This window comes from Podarcis muralis, chromosome 4 (assembly GCF_964188315.1).
Source record: "Podarcis muralis chromosome 4, rPodMur119.hap1.1, whole genome shotgun sequence".
Taxonomy (NCBI): domain Eukaryota; kingdom Metazoa; phylum Chordata; class Lepidosauria; order Squamata; family Lacertidae; genus Podarcis; species Podarcis muralis.
Window position 1 is genome coordinate 58,111,556 of NC_135658.1, and position 14,962 is coordinate 58,126,517.

Genomic DNA, 14,962 nt, shown 5'->3' on the forward strand with positions numbered 1-14,962 from the left:
TATGATTCTATGAATTTTAATAACAATTAACATACAGCCGTAGAATACTGTTTTCACTGATAAATAAAACATCAACACAAGTATGATGAATAGTAGCTGCTGGTTCAGTATTACATAATAAAATATGAACATATTACTCTTGTGAGTGGCTGATCTATTAGCTATGATTTTGATAAAAAGGTAAGGTAAAGGTACCCCTGCCCGTACGGGCCAGTCTTGACAGACTCTAGGGTTTTGATAAAGGTGACCCTTTATTCCTATTTTGCTACATTAAGAAGGTTCTACTTTGTTAGTGTTGGTGGTATCTGCTGTTTAAGATGCCCATAAGTGACTCCAAAATGGGGGAAAGCTATTGATCTGGGTTGATAAAGAATCAAAGCAAACTGACAAGAGCAACTAAATGCTGCACATTAAATAGGATATCATAGCTAATGATATTTGGTTCTAGGTAAAGGTAAAGGTACCCCTGCCAGTATGGGCCAGTCGTGTCCGACTCTAGGGTTGTGCGCCCATCTCACTCTATAGGCCGGGAGCCAGCGCTGTCCGGAGACACTTCCGGGTCACGTGGCCAGCGTGACAAGCTGCATCTGGTGAGCCAGCGCAGCACACGGAACGCCGTTTACCTTCCCGCTGGTAAGCGGTCCCTATTTATCTACTTGCACCCGGGGGTGCTTTCGAACTGCTAGGTTGGCAGGCGCTGGGACCGAGCAGCGGGAGCGCACCCCGCCGCGGGGATTCGAACCGCCGACCTTTCGATCGGCAAGTCCTAGGCGCTGAGGCTTTAACCCACAGCGCCACCCGCGTCCCCCAGATATTTGGTTCTACTACTAGCTAATTAAGTAATCTTCAAATCTTGTCTCTTATCTGTTAGTGCTGATGGGGAGAGAATATATATTTCATGACACAAACAAAATCCCTCAACTGAGAAAATGTCCCTTTTTATGCTTTCTGCCATCGTTTCTTCTATCTGCTACTTCTTTTAGACCATCTCCCCACCTGGTTAAAGTGCCTTTCGCCTTCCCAAATTGAGTCTAGGCAATCAGAAATTACAAAATGATTGTGAAGGTATATAACGAAACAGATATGCTGATGTAGTGATGTTACTAAAGGCAATCAAGGTTCACCCAGAGTAAGGGCAATGCTTCCTGAGTAGGTGAACTTTTCTACCTCATTTCAAAAATCACTGATGGGAGTAGTTTCTCAATTCTGACAAATATGTTTGCTAATTCACATTTATTCAAGCTTAAGTCTTCTTGGTATATAGCATAGTTCTACATTAACCATATTTAATAACAAAAAAGTATTATACACCTACCTGGGTTTCATATAAATGGGCAACGTGAAACCGAACTGTAAAAGCAGGGAAATTCAAGAGAATTAAGTACTGTAGTATATATGTATACACATCTGTTGGAACATTTATGTGTTTGTGAGTGGATGCTGAATGATAAATCAGGGTAGAAGAGAGTCTACACAGGTTGCTAGAGACTCAATTTTTAAAATTTATTTTATTTATTAGATTTGTATACTGCCCTATACCCGTAGATCTCAGGGCAGTTCACAACATATTTTTTTAGTTTTGTGAAACTAGACTTGATGCTAAATGTATCACTATCAACCACATTATTTGGCAGAAAGATGGCAGGCATGGGAGGCTGGGTATGAGGAAGTTTAACCTTTTCCTTCCTAGGCGTAGTCCCAATAAAAATCACACAACCCCCATCTGCTATTAGGCCCAGAAGGAAAGTTTCCATTAGCATAGGGACTTCCCTTCCATGAATAACAACAGGTGCTGGGGTACAATTTCCTAGTGGGGAGGAAAAGCCTCTCCTTCTTCTGCACCGTAGTCTTTACAAGCCGCCATCCCCATTTTCTTTTTCAATGTCATTAAGTTTTGAAAAATGAGCAATGTTCACATATTCTTCAGAAACATCTGGTGGTCCTACACTAAAATCCTGCCCTGACTCCAAGTTGTTGTCTATGGTACAACACTGGTCATTTCCCAAAACATCAGGATACAGAGTGAAATCAGATAAATTCTTCAAGCTAATAGTAGTAATAGTAGTAGTAATAATAATCCAAGGAGCTACTAGTGGAAATATTTGTGCTTGGACTTAATCTCTCAGTCTCGCAATATAGCCTGGATAATAAATGCAAATACATACATTCCGGACTGTCAGATATTTCTGAGTATATATAACTATAAATCACAACAGCTTTAAGGCAAATAGGTAACTTTTCCTGAAAAAACACTACAGATTCTGAATTTAATCCCAATAAAGAATTTTTCCCCTCCCTGTCATATTTCAGTCATTTTTTTCTCCACTGTTGCTAACACTCTTTTTCGTGAACCAAAATGAGTATTGTGGCATCTTGAAGACTAACAAATTAATTATGGCATAAGCTTTTGAAGAGACTGATTTTAGTCTAGCAACCTGAAATCTCTATCCACCATTTGAGAGCCAACAATATAGACTTAAAGAGTAACATGAGAATAAAAGACATGTTCCCTACTCTGGGGAGAATATAATCTAAATCTTGACAGTAAGGGAGACAAAAGGAAAGAGAGCAAAGAACAGAGAGAAGGAAAAACATCTGCCTGAAACAGCACAATAAACATTTTTTAAAAGAAATTGGAAAGATAATAGTATGAAGAGATCGAGTTGAGAAGATGTGGTCTGTGATAAGAAGGAAGACGAGGAGAAAATGAGCAAAGACAGTAAAAATCTGCAGAGGTGACGAATATCATATATTAAATCTGAAATAATCAGCCAAATCTCTCTACAGAGCTCTAATTACTTTGTCATATGGTATAGGGAATCTAATGTTCAGTACAAGAAAATAAAAAAGCCTACTGGAAAAGCCGAACATAGCCTTGAACCCAAACAATTGTAAACAAAGCACACAATCAAAAACAGCAGTTCTAACTCTGTAAACACCAATTTGGCTTTCCATTGGACAGTTTAGGGCAGAGCTTTCCAAGCTTTTAATGTTGGTGACATACTTTTTAGACATGCATCATTTCACAACATAGTAATTTAGTTTTACTAGCAAACTGGACATTAAACTAACCCCTTTCCAGGCCTGTGAGGAATGCGGTGAGCATTCGTGTGATGCACCAACACACTTATGCAGTGGCTTTCAACCAGTGTGCTGTGGCACTCCAGGGTGCCTTGAATGATGGTAAGGGGTACCGCGGGCAACCCTGGCCTCTGTCCCTATTTCCTTCCCTCCCTCCTCTGATGCCCTCTTGCATCTCAGCTGACCAAAGGCTTGCACAGATGTTTGTTGAAGCAGCTCTGGCTACAAGCTACCCAGGCAAATGGTGCCTCTGGGGCTGGCCAAGGGATGCTTCCCAAGTCCCTGTGGGGCAGTGTGAGGAGGAACTTCTCTTTGGGGTGGCAGCTGCAAATGCCTGGAGGACTGCCAAGGAGAGGAGAGAGGAGAGGAGGATGAGGGTACACTCCACCAGAGAGGGTTTTCAAAAAAAGGGTGAGAGGCTGCCAGCTCTGTAGACAAGGGGTGACAGAACTGGGCTCCTGAGCCCCACTGGGGTGCCACAGAAGGAATGTACAATGGTACCTTGGGTTACAGACGCTTCAGGTTACAGACTCCGCTATCCCAGAAATATTACCTCGGGTTAAGAACTTTGCTTCAGGATGAGAACAGAAATCGTGCGATGGCAGCGCAGCGGCAGCAGGAGGCCCCATTAGCTAAAGTGGTACCTCAGGTTAAGAACAGTTTCAGGTTAAGAACGGACCTTCAGAACGAATTAAGTTCTTAACCCGAGGTACCACTGTAGTTGGGTCAAGGAAGCCATGGACTCAAGAAGGTTGAAAACCTCTGCACTAACATCTTGTGACAGATTTCGGAAAGCTCTGGTCTAAGGAAAAGATTATCTAGACAAATATGAAACAGTAACTAATTTCAAGCGTAATGGGGGAATCTAGTTGTTTTCCATGAGAAGTTTGCCTTCAAAAAAGAAAAGCCTGAAACTCTCCAACATGTTACAAAGAAACAGTTTTGCATTTAAACATACAACTACTTAAAACCATTTAATATTTTTAAGAATTCATTTTAGTTATTTGCTGATAGTGATGCATTATTATTGTCAAAAGAAAATAATAAGTAGCTCCAGTGTACTAAATGCTACATGCGCGCGCACACACACACACACACACACAGACAGAGAGAGAGAGAGAGAGTTCTTCTTCGACTGATAAGACAGCAGTGAAGTAGGAAAATGGATTAATCATGACACTAGGGTGATATAGACATAAATCTAAAAAGTTACTAAGACCACAGATAAATTAAACTACTTACTTTCAGCATTGGACAAAGTGCAAGGGTTGCAGTCAACCAAAGCTAACTGAAAATGCTGTAAAAGAGAACAGAAAAATAAATGTTTTTCCCCCTGTAAAAAGCTAAAGAAATATTTGGTAGATATTCACTTTATATAGATTCAGTAGAAGATAAAATGATGCAAGCAATACGTGCAGGAAAATGTTAATGGCATACATCCAACCACTGATTTATTTTTTTTATTGTATGTTACAGTGGTGCACGTACAATGTATGTCAAAATCATAGGGAAACATAAAGCAATTAAAGGTTTATGTAGACAAAGTAAAATAAGATTCAAAGAACTAAACGTAACAAAACTAAACCAAAAAATATGTAACCATTTCATAAAAACAAAACAGCAATGCTTATAAAATATATGAAAGGTCATAAAAGAATTCAACTGTTACCAGGAAAATGCTACAGTCAATGTTTGTTTTCAGGGGGGGGGGGATTAATCATTTCATTATTTTTATACCCCACCCTTCCTCAAATTAGGAATATAGGGCAATTAACAACTAACTAGGCAAAACCAGGCAAAATAATAAAACTGTCATAAAAACTATCATAATAAACTGCATCCGAGCTTACTAAAGTTGCAAGAAAGGAGATTCCAACTAAACATCTGGGAAAACTTTCTGACAGTAAGAGCTGTTTAACAGTGGAACAGGTCTCCCTTGGGAGGGAGGCGGTGGACTCTCCTTCCTTGCTTTAGCTGAGATTCCTGCATTGCAGGGGGTTGGACTAGATGACCCTAGCAGTCCCACTCAACTCTAAAATTCTATTATTCTAACTCAAAAATTACAATCAACAACAACAACAATTTTTTATTTATACCCTGCCCATCTGGCTGGGTTTCTCCAGCCACTCTGGGCAGCTTCCAACAAAATATTAAAATACAATAGTCCTTCAGATATTAAAAGCTTCCCTAAACAGGGCTGCTTTCAGATGTCTCCTAAAAGTCTGGCAGTTGTTTTTGCCTTTGACATCTGGTAGCGGGCACCACTACTGAGAAGGCCCTCTGCCTGGTAGCACTAATTATCCAACAAATATCAAGTTCAGCTCAGATCCAAAACACTAGAGAAATAAAAAATGTATTTAACCATTACCAAAATGTTTCTATTTTGAGTGCCAGCTAGATTACAAGCAGCAAGGTGCCTTGTCACATGACAGAATACCCTGTCACCATCCTACCAACCACTCCAACAGATGGGACAAGTGGGGCTTCCCCTGCTGATTGTAATGCACAGTTGGATGTTACTGTGAAAGGCTCTCAGGTACTTGAGTCCCAAGTCATTTCGACTTCATATGCTAACAACAAATCCCTGAATTAGATCCGGTACCTCAGCAGCATTCAGTACAGTGCTTTGAGGTTTCAGGTGACATGATCCCTCCTTGAGGATCCCAACAACAGCTATAGCCCACTGGAGACAGAAAACTTTGATCTCTAAAGTTTTCGTCATCCCTGATGGGATATCACATTTCTGAACAAAAGGTTTGCCTACTGGAGTTCTCCTATATTCTCAGTAATCCAACACTAATACTGAGTTCCCATGATTCTAAAAATATGGAAAAACTCCATGTACACAATGAAAAAACCCTGAGCACATATGAAACATTTCCCTTTACAAAAGTTAATGGTAGGCCATTCATAATACACAACTGTAGATCAACTTGAGGACCCTTTTTTATAGACACATAAACATATGAAAAGCACATGAAATCATTCAAAAGACCTATTAATTCAAAAAGTGTTATGTATTTTGCACTTATTTTTCCCCTCATTGAAACATTCAGGATTTTCAGAAGTAAATTTGCTACTGCTAACATTTTAGACTATTAATAAAACTACATAGTGGTATCTAATTTTGTTAGCACAATTTAACTAACTGTATGCTGTTACCTTGAACACAAATCAAAAGAAAAATAGGAGCAATTAATTATGCAAACAATTCAAGGTTCAGGGTAAGTAACTGATACTCACCCACTTTATCAGAATGTCATAACAGAATGATACTTCATACTGCAAACATGCCTTCACCCTCATCATATAAATGAAACATCACCATACCAGGGTGGCAGTAATGTTTTTAAACAAGCATTTTTCATTCAAAAAAATTACGAAAGTGTTCATTAATCAAGGTAATCAACTAAACAATCAAACCGAGAACTCCAATGGAATCACAATGCAAGATGAATTATAAAAACTAGTGCTAGAGCGACCAATGCATGCATTTACAGTCTTACCAAAAAAAAGTCAGTTTTGTTGATGCACAAACAGCTTTATTTTATTTCTCTTCTAAACAATAAATAATCAAACTAAACCGCTTGGAATTATTTCTAAGAAAAAATTGTATGATATCTCTAACTTGCAAATTATAAAATTGACTCATTGTGCATAAGCTACCCTTTTCCAAGGCTCAAGAAGTATAATGGCTGCAATACTATTTATGCTTGGAAAGATTTAAGGATGTCGACAGAGATATAATTTCTGAAAACTGTATTAAACAAAACCTATTCAAAAAAACCACCATACAGCTTTTCAGATTCAGAAATAAGCAAGCCTGCAGCTAGAGGCCTTACAAAAATACAAAAAACAAAAACCAATTACAGAGATTATTGGCACCTCATATAAAAAGGAGAGAGAGAAAGAGAAACCACCCAAATGGGCACTGCAGATCTGTCAGTATCAAATAAAGCTGTTTAAAAGCTGCATATAAATAACAAATGTTCAGTGTTGAATTAAGACATGGCAGTGGGAGATACTAATGAAATGCAAACAAAATCATTATTTCTAAATTTCAGCTTCAAAATATTTAACAATACTGAAGTCTTTCTACAGTACCACTATTTTCTGCACAATTTCAGAACAGCAGCATATCAAAAAATACAAAACATAACATTTGCCAGGACCATTTAGCATAGCACATGAAAAGCTATGTCGATGACCCAGAACATGAAGATAGGTAATGCAAAAATAATAAAGAAAGCATCTGTCAGAAAGCTGCATATTTAATTACTAAAGCTCATACATGAACAACCTATTCATCTTGAACAATCCTGCATATCTGCCCTACAAATTAAACACAGAAATTCCCTTCTGAAGTATTCAATAAAAAACAGCTATGTAGAAAAACAAAGCTTTTTTTGTCAAAAGGCTAACAGTTTACCGTCTCTAGCACTATAAGCAACAAATACATCACATTAAATATCCAGCTCCAAATCTCTGCAGCAAGCCGAAGCTACCAAACATCTGCACCTCGTACAAATATTGCAGTACTGAAGCTAGCTGCTGCTGTGTGAAATAGTTATTATGCAGGAGAGGCCACTGCAGTTCAGAGACGACATACAATACCTCAAGGCAGACATCAGTCTACAGAAAGTCAAATCACGAGTAAGAGGATTTACCTACAAGGCACTAATCTGAATGTTTAAACATGGTGGCATCTTTTTAAGCACAGCAGCAAGTCAATGACATACTTTTGATTTGTATGGAATTATGATTGTGCAATTAATCAGGAGACTTCTTCAGAGCCCTTGGCTGCTGATGTGATTGTGGTAAAAGTCAATGATGTGACCTTTACAAAGAATTGTAAATTTAGTATTTGTGTGTCTACAAAGCTACTACCACACACAGAAGCAATCTCCTATGGCATTACACATGTTTAACAATTCACTCAGGACTACACAGTCTATTTCTTCAGGATTTTATTTTATATCAAGACGCTTCAAAATGACACACAGTAGTACTTAAAAGAATAAGAAATATTAGAAAAGTTACTGGAAAACCCTTTGATTTTTACATACACATAAACTATAATGATATTCTGAAACTGTAATTTTATTATATTTTTCATCCCTAAACTGCTGCAAAATTTCATAATAGGTAGTTTAAAAGTCTATGTTACACAAGTCAAGCCATCATTAGAAACCTGACAATTCTGACATGAACTTACCATAGGACAGCATTAACCCAGCTGAGTATAACTCTTAGAGCTGTCTTTTCTAACTGTATGACCTAGGTGTGATGCCTGATCCTGAGAAATGTCTTTTGTTGAGATAACTAGGACACAGAAAGCCTTGCGTAATCAAAGGGCTGGCAAATAGCCAAGGCTCCATCTGACAGGCATGTTGAGAGTAAGGGTGGGAGGACGTGCAGCACGCGCTGCTAAGTCAACTCATTAGTTTGCTCTCCAGAGTCCTTCAAAATCGGAATTAATTCATCTTTCTAAAAGAAAGGAGGCTTGTAAGGCGTAAGCGCTCTCTTTCACTCTACACTGCACAATCCAAACAGAATAATCGACTACATAAGCAAGACAAAAGAAGTTGAACAAAGTACTTAATTTGCATAATATGAATAAAACAGGCCTGGTCCAAATGACCACATGCTAGACCATATATTTTCCCCATACTTGCAAAATTCCATGCATATAATGACACTGTAGTAGAGCACTTGGATAATAGTTTTGTTGAACACTGGTGGTTATTAAGGGCCAGCAAAAGAGCATTAATTTTTTTACGAGAGGCAAGGGTTTCAGGTGAAAGAAGTTTGCTAACTGCATGCTCTAGCTCAGGAGTTGCCAACATGACACCCATGGGCACCAACATGCCTGACAGTTTCTCCTATGGTGCCCACAAAACATCTCAGTAAAGATCCCCTTTAAAAATCTACAGTACACAAGACTTTGTTTTGTCTTCCTGCTCAGTTCCTGTTTGCATTGGCTTGGTCTGTCCTGCACTGAATGCTCACTGCATGCCAAACTGTACAGCTACCTCATTTCCATTATGAAGAGAAGTACAAAGAACTTCTCTCTGTGAGTTAGTGTGTTGGTAGCTGATGTAACTGCCTTTTCCTATTGATTTTTTGGGAGGAGTGGGGAGTGAGAAGGCGCATGGCTGGATCATTTTGTGGTCTGTGTTTTTCTGTTCTTTTAAATGTGTTTGCCTTTTTTTGAGATGGGCATCAAATTGGCTACTGGCAACCCCTGCTCTAGCTTTTAATGCTACATCTTTCTTTATTCCATGTCTCTTATCCTCACATTGTGCCCCCAACACTCAGGGTCTCACAAAGTTATTCTCATACACCATCCCTACAAAGCAGCCAACAGCAGTGGACTTATTATGGACATAGTGAAGTCCCTTGCAGACATTACTTTTCCCAGGAAGCAACTTTTAATTGTGCAATATAATCACTTCTGGTTATTCAGGTAAGAAGTCAGCAGACTGAACACTTGCCAACGTTGTGCTTCTCTCCCCAATAGGCTACATACAAATGCAACTGTACTACTGCGTAACTGCCCCATCTCCAGCTTTGAGAGCAGTTCTCAAAATACTTTTTAAGACATAGGCAACTGGCGAATACAGGAGTTGGATTTTCCACTGAGTTTAAATGGTTTCCCACACTTGAGGTATGGGCAGGCCTCCACAAAGCTTAACTTGAACCACTTGTGATAGATAAGAGAGAATAATTACCGGGGGGGAAGGAAACGAAAAATAGCTCGTCAGAAATTATTCATTTGGAGAGAGAGAAAGCAGTGAACTGCTGAGGTGCTCATTCTGCAGTGGATGGGAGGCCCTGCCCAACAACCCAATATGAAGGAAAAGGAAAATGGGTCTGCACAACACAACATCAATCCACAGAGCTGTCCTGCACATACACACTTCCCCACAAAAGACTGCAAAAATGCCACAAAGTAGACTTTCAATGAAAATATTGTACAGTTTCATTTTAATGATTAGGATAGTCATATTTAATACCTTTTATGGTTCATTTTACTTTATATGCGGACTTGTCATACTTTAATAATCCTTATATTACAAAATATATGATAGACAGGTTCAATATAAACTGCTGGAAAATCAGTCATGCTCACCTTCCAGTAATAAAAAACCCTTTAAAATGTACCTCATACAAGTCATGAACACCTTCTCAATATGATAAATCTTACACAAGGTTTCTATAAGTCAAAATACTTTATCTAAGTCTATACAGTCATTATGTGGCTCTCAAAACTCTATACATGATGAAATAGGACTTGGACACACCCTCCCATAGTTCCATGTGCATAGAGAGTTTAAAAGCTAAACTTGCAATACCTCACATTTAATTTGAAGCAGGATCTCCATGAAATGCAGGATAGATCCTATCTGATAGCAAACTCCTGGTCTCATTCCGAGGCAGAAACCCAGGTGCCAAGTAATAACGGAACAGGTGAAATGAAAGTGAAGGATACACTCTCTTGTAGTGCAATGAAAATCAAGTCCAATATGAAGAAAATGTAAGCTATCATTTAAAAGGGAGACACTTACCTTAAAACTGGACTCAAAATCTGTGTTCACTTTGAACATAAGCCCAAGTCGTAAATGAATTTCCTTGGCGCGGCAAAAGCTGGGATCAACATAAAGCACCTCCCGAAATGCTTTAATTGCCCTGGGGGAAAAGAACACACACTGAAATGTTTAATCCAGAATATTCTTAAAGGGCATCTGAGAAGACCAACTCATTATCCCTTGAAGAAAATGACTCAGAAAGAAAGTGCAAAGGAATTCTGACAATTCACAGTCATACCCAGATATTAAATTAAAACATGTACCTCTATTCCTCTAAGACACCTTAAGTAATAAAATATTGAATAGCGGTAATATACTTACAAACAGAGTGTTTACATTGGTTCATTGAGTTTAAAAACCATTTTAGACTTTTTAATATTTTAATTTTAGAATAATAATCTGTTGAATATATTATTAAATACAGTGGTACCTCAGGTTACATACGCTTTAGGTTACATACGCTTCAGGTTATAGACTCCCCTAACCCAGAAATAGTGCTTCAGGTTAAGAACTTTGCTTCAGGATAGGAACAGAAATTGTGCTCTGGCAGCGCGGCGGCAGCGGGAGGCTCCATTAGCTAAAGTGGTGCTTCAGGTTAAGAACAGTTTCAGGTTAAGAATGGACCTCCGGAACGAATTAAGTACTTAACCCGAGGTACCACTGTACTAGTAACAAATGAATAGCAGGCCTTAAGTGTCCACATCATCAAGAAGAGAAAGATTTAAATCAAGTTTCCTATTTTCTAATTCATGTATTCTGATAAAAATGTGCATATTAATTGGTTGCTATAGCAATTAAAATATTCACTTACAACTAAATGGTAGATTTTATAATGCTAGGAACATACCGTATTTTCCGGCATATAAGACCACTGGGCGTATAAGACGACCCCCAACTTTTCCAGTTAAAATATAGAGTTTGGGATATACTCGCCATATAAGACTACCCCCGCCTGCAACCAACTAGAGGCAGCCAGTCTTTTCATCCCTGTACGCACACTGCAGCTCTCACAGGAGCCTCACACCGCAGTCTCAGAGGAGGATCAGGGGGGAGGGGCGGACGGAGGGGAGGACTTCAAAGCCCCGCTTGCCTCATCCCTCCTCCATCCTTGGCGGCAACCAGACCCTTGGAGCAGTGCCCCCCAATACTGGGTTGGAGGTGGTGAGGGTGTTTTTGGCACGCGCCAAGCGTCTCTTCAGACGGGACGGGAGGGGAAGTTGTGGGGGTGTGGGGAGAGAAAGGAGAGCGGCCGGCAGAGCAATGACTGTCGGCTGGGAAATGAAAGTCAAGCCTTGAACCCCCCCCCCGCCTCCCGTTTCTGGTCCTCCTCGTGGGGTGGGGTGGGGGTGGAGAGGAGGGGGCGGGGACTGGCCAGCAGCCGGCGACCCCAGCAGGCTCCCCGTGCACTCCGTGCCCCTCTTGTCACGTTTGTGGTTTGGGACAAGGCGGCAAGTCTGTGCACACGCCCTCGAGCCCCGCCGCAGACCGCGGACAGCACGGGCCCCAACTCCCAACGCCGCTTTGCTCGCCGCTCCTTGGAGCGAGGGAGATGGGCCCAAAGCTGCAAGGCGGGGAGCAGGCACAGGCCGGAGCCCCCCAACCTAAAGTCCACCAAGCGCCACAAGGGGCAGAGCGCGCACCCCTCCGCTGCCTCTGCCATCACAGCAGCAGCCCGAGGCAAGGCGATTGAGCCCCGATCGGCCGTCCAGCAAAGCAGCAGGCTGCGCTCACCGACTCCCTCTCCTCCTTCCCAACAGGTGACTCCGCATCGCCACAATCATACCCGACATATAAGACGACCCCCGACTTTTGAGAAGATTTTCCTGGGTTAAAAAGTCGCCTTATACACCAGAACATACGGTAATTCTACCATTTTGGTCAAATTGCTCATATGCTTTTCCCACTACAATACATCTTCTTAGGGAATGAAGACATTGGGAAGTGAATGGATTTTGTTTGTCTCCCTTTGTAACATGTAAGGTCAGTAAACCAAGTCACTCACTTGAAGATTTAATACCCAGAACTTTTGAAACTACAACACATGATGCAACAAGATGTTAGAAGTAGAAAGTATGCTCATCCACTTACCACTGAAATGCATTATAATGGAAGTAGACCAAGCCAAGGCCATACAAAAAGGCAGCATTCTGTAAAAGAAAACACATTTTTAACTGACAGACATAAATGAATGCCTGCATTTTTCTAGGAAAGTATCAAAAACTGTACTGTAGTACAAAATGATATTTCAGGCACTGCTTGGCAGAATGAATGGTGATCAGAATAAAATGTTACTCATATTAGCAAATTTTACAGTATTGCTACATTACTGAAATAATGGAGCATGTGAATTGATAGATCAATAGCATTTCTCATTCATTTAAATTGAAACAATGAAAAACTGCTGTCATAATCCAACTTGCAATCTAGTGGCCTGCTTTCCTTAGACAGAGCATATGTTTAAAAACTATGGGGTGACAAGAGACACCCGCAAGATACAGGACAGAATTGCAGTCAAATGGAAGAATCTCAAGGTTAAACGACACACTGTTTTATTATCTTAAGTATTCTCTCTGTTGACTAGGTATGTACTTTGGAATAGCCATACTTTGCTTATACACCTTTCATGGACCTTCCTCGTGGCAATAATATTTAATTATTGTTCCAATGTCTCCATTGAAAACTGCCTGGAAGCCAGTTAGTACTCTTGCAGCTATATTGTGTGCCAACTGGAACCACATGCTACAGACATATTGCCAGTACTTTATCACCTTCACTGGCTCTCACACAAAACCTAAGATCATCAATGAATGCCCTTCTCCAAGTGCTCAAACTGCACTAAAGAAGGAAACTAAGTACCATATTGACCTTCCTGTGAAAGGACTTCTGCTTGCAAAATGGGGATTCCCCTACTGCCCTTGCATATTTGGCTAGGGAGGAGGGCAGGAGATCTCCCAGAACAGGGTCAGTAGAGGGTGGGATCATTCCATATCACAAGTTGAATTCCACCCTCTGTATTTACTCAGCCATTGCAGCTTCTATGGAAAGCAAAGTTGTTTTGGCACTTGCAACTAGAAGAAAATGTCTTTAGCTCCGACTCCAGAAACAGCATTACCCTCCCTACAAGTTTATGCATCTCAAAGTAACACGTACAGTGGTGCCTCGCAAGAAGAAAAGAATCCGTTCCGCGATTCTCTTCGTCTAGCGGTTTTTTCGTCTTGCGAAGCAACCCTATTAGCGGATTAGCGCTATTAGCGGTTTAGCGGCTATTAAAGGCTTAGCGGCTTAGCTGCTAAAAGGCTATTAGCGGCTTAGCGGCTTAGAAAAAGGGGGGGCGGGGGAAAAAAATCGCAAGACTTGGAAGACGTTTTCGTCTTGCAAAGCAAGCCCATAGGGAAAATCGTCTTGCGAAGCAACTCAAAAACGGAAAACCCTTTCGTCTAGCGGATTTTCCGTCTTGCGAGGCATTCGTCTTGCGGGGCACCACTGTACTCTCAACCACCCAAGAAAGGGCTGCACATAGTTCGACAACCAGTGTTCTCTGACTCTCCAACGTAAGCTGAAGATTAGAAGTGAGTTAACACAACTATACTATATTGAATAGTGCACACTTCCTTTTTAATGAGTCAGGCTAAAGATATAAAGCAGTGGTAGTATGGAGACCCATTTATGCAATGGGTGGATGAGCTAAAACAAACACCAGGGTTGATGTGGATGCAGGAAACAAACAACAGAGAACACTAGAGAGAAGAGATATATATCCATATACAGATGTAAGACAAAGAAGTTGTGAGACAAAAGAAGGAGGTTAAGAAGAACAGCACAATTTGCTTTTAAAAGCAACAGCTCATCTTTCCAGTCTCCTAACACCTCACCTAAGTGTTTAAAAACAGAAGATTCAGAGGGTCAAGCATGACAACCTGTCATTTACAGAACTCTGTATCTACTGCTCAGCACTAACAGCAGCTGTCATAAGAACGTAAGAGCAGCCTGCTGGAGCAGTCTAAACAGTGGCCAAGCAGATGCCTATGGGAAGCCAGGAAGCAGGAATAAGTGCAACAATGCTCTCCCAACATATGATTCCCAATAACTGGTATTGAAAGGCATAATGCACATCACTTGACACTTGCTTACACTGGATCACATTTACCATTTTAATTACTCTTTACCTACTTTGGAAAGATGCTTTCAGAGTGCCTCACATATCTCTTTTTGTTTTAATCAGCTTGAATAATTCTGCATCATCAATGAACTCCGCTTCCTACATCACTCCATTGGGAGAACCATCCATTTAT

General features: G+C 40.4%; 1 protein-coding gene across 4 annotated transcripts in view; it reads right to left on the bottom strand.

The window, feature by feature from the left end:
• Positions 1-14,962, bottom strand: part of KDM6A (lysine demethylase 6A) — a 106,348-nt gene that overhangs the window by 49,793 nt on the left and 41,593 nt on the right. For all 4 annotated transcript variants that reach the window (XM_077927375.1, XM_028727332.2, XM_028727331.2 and 1 more), the window contains exons 5-8: positions 12,759-12,817; positions 10,650-10,770; positions 4,324-4,378; positions 1,316-1,350 (exon numbers count right to left, since the gene is read on the bottom strand). In XM_077927375.1, the coding sequence (XP_077783501.1) occupies positions 1,316-1,350; positions 4,324-4,378; positions 10,650-10,770; positions 12,759-12,817 (270 nt within the window). The remainder of the gene's footprint in view (positions 1-1,315; positions 1,351-4,323; positions 4,379-10,649; positions 10,771-12,758; positions 12,818-14,962) is intronic.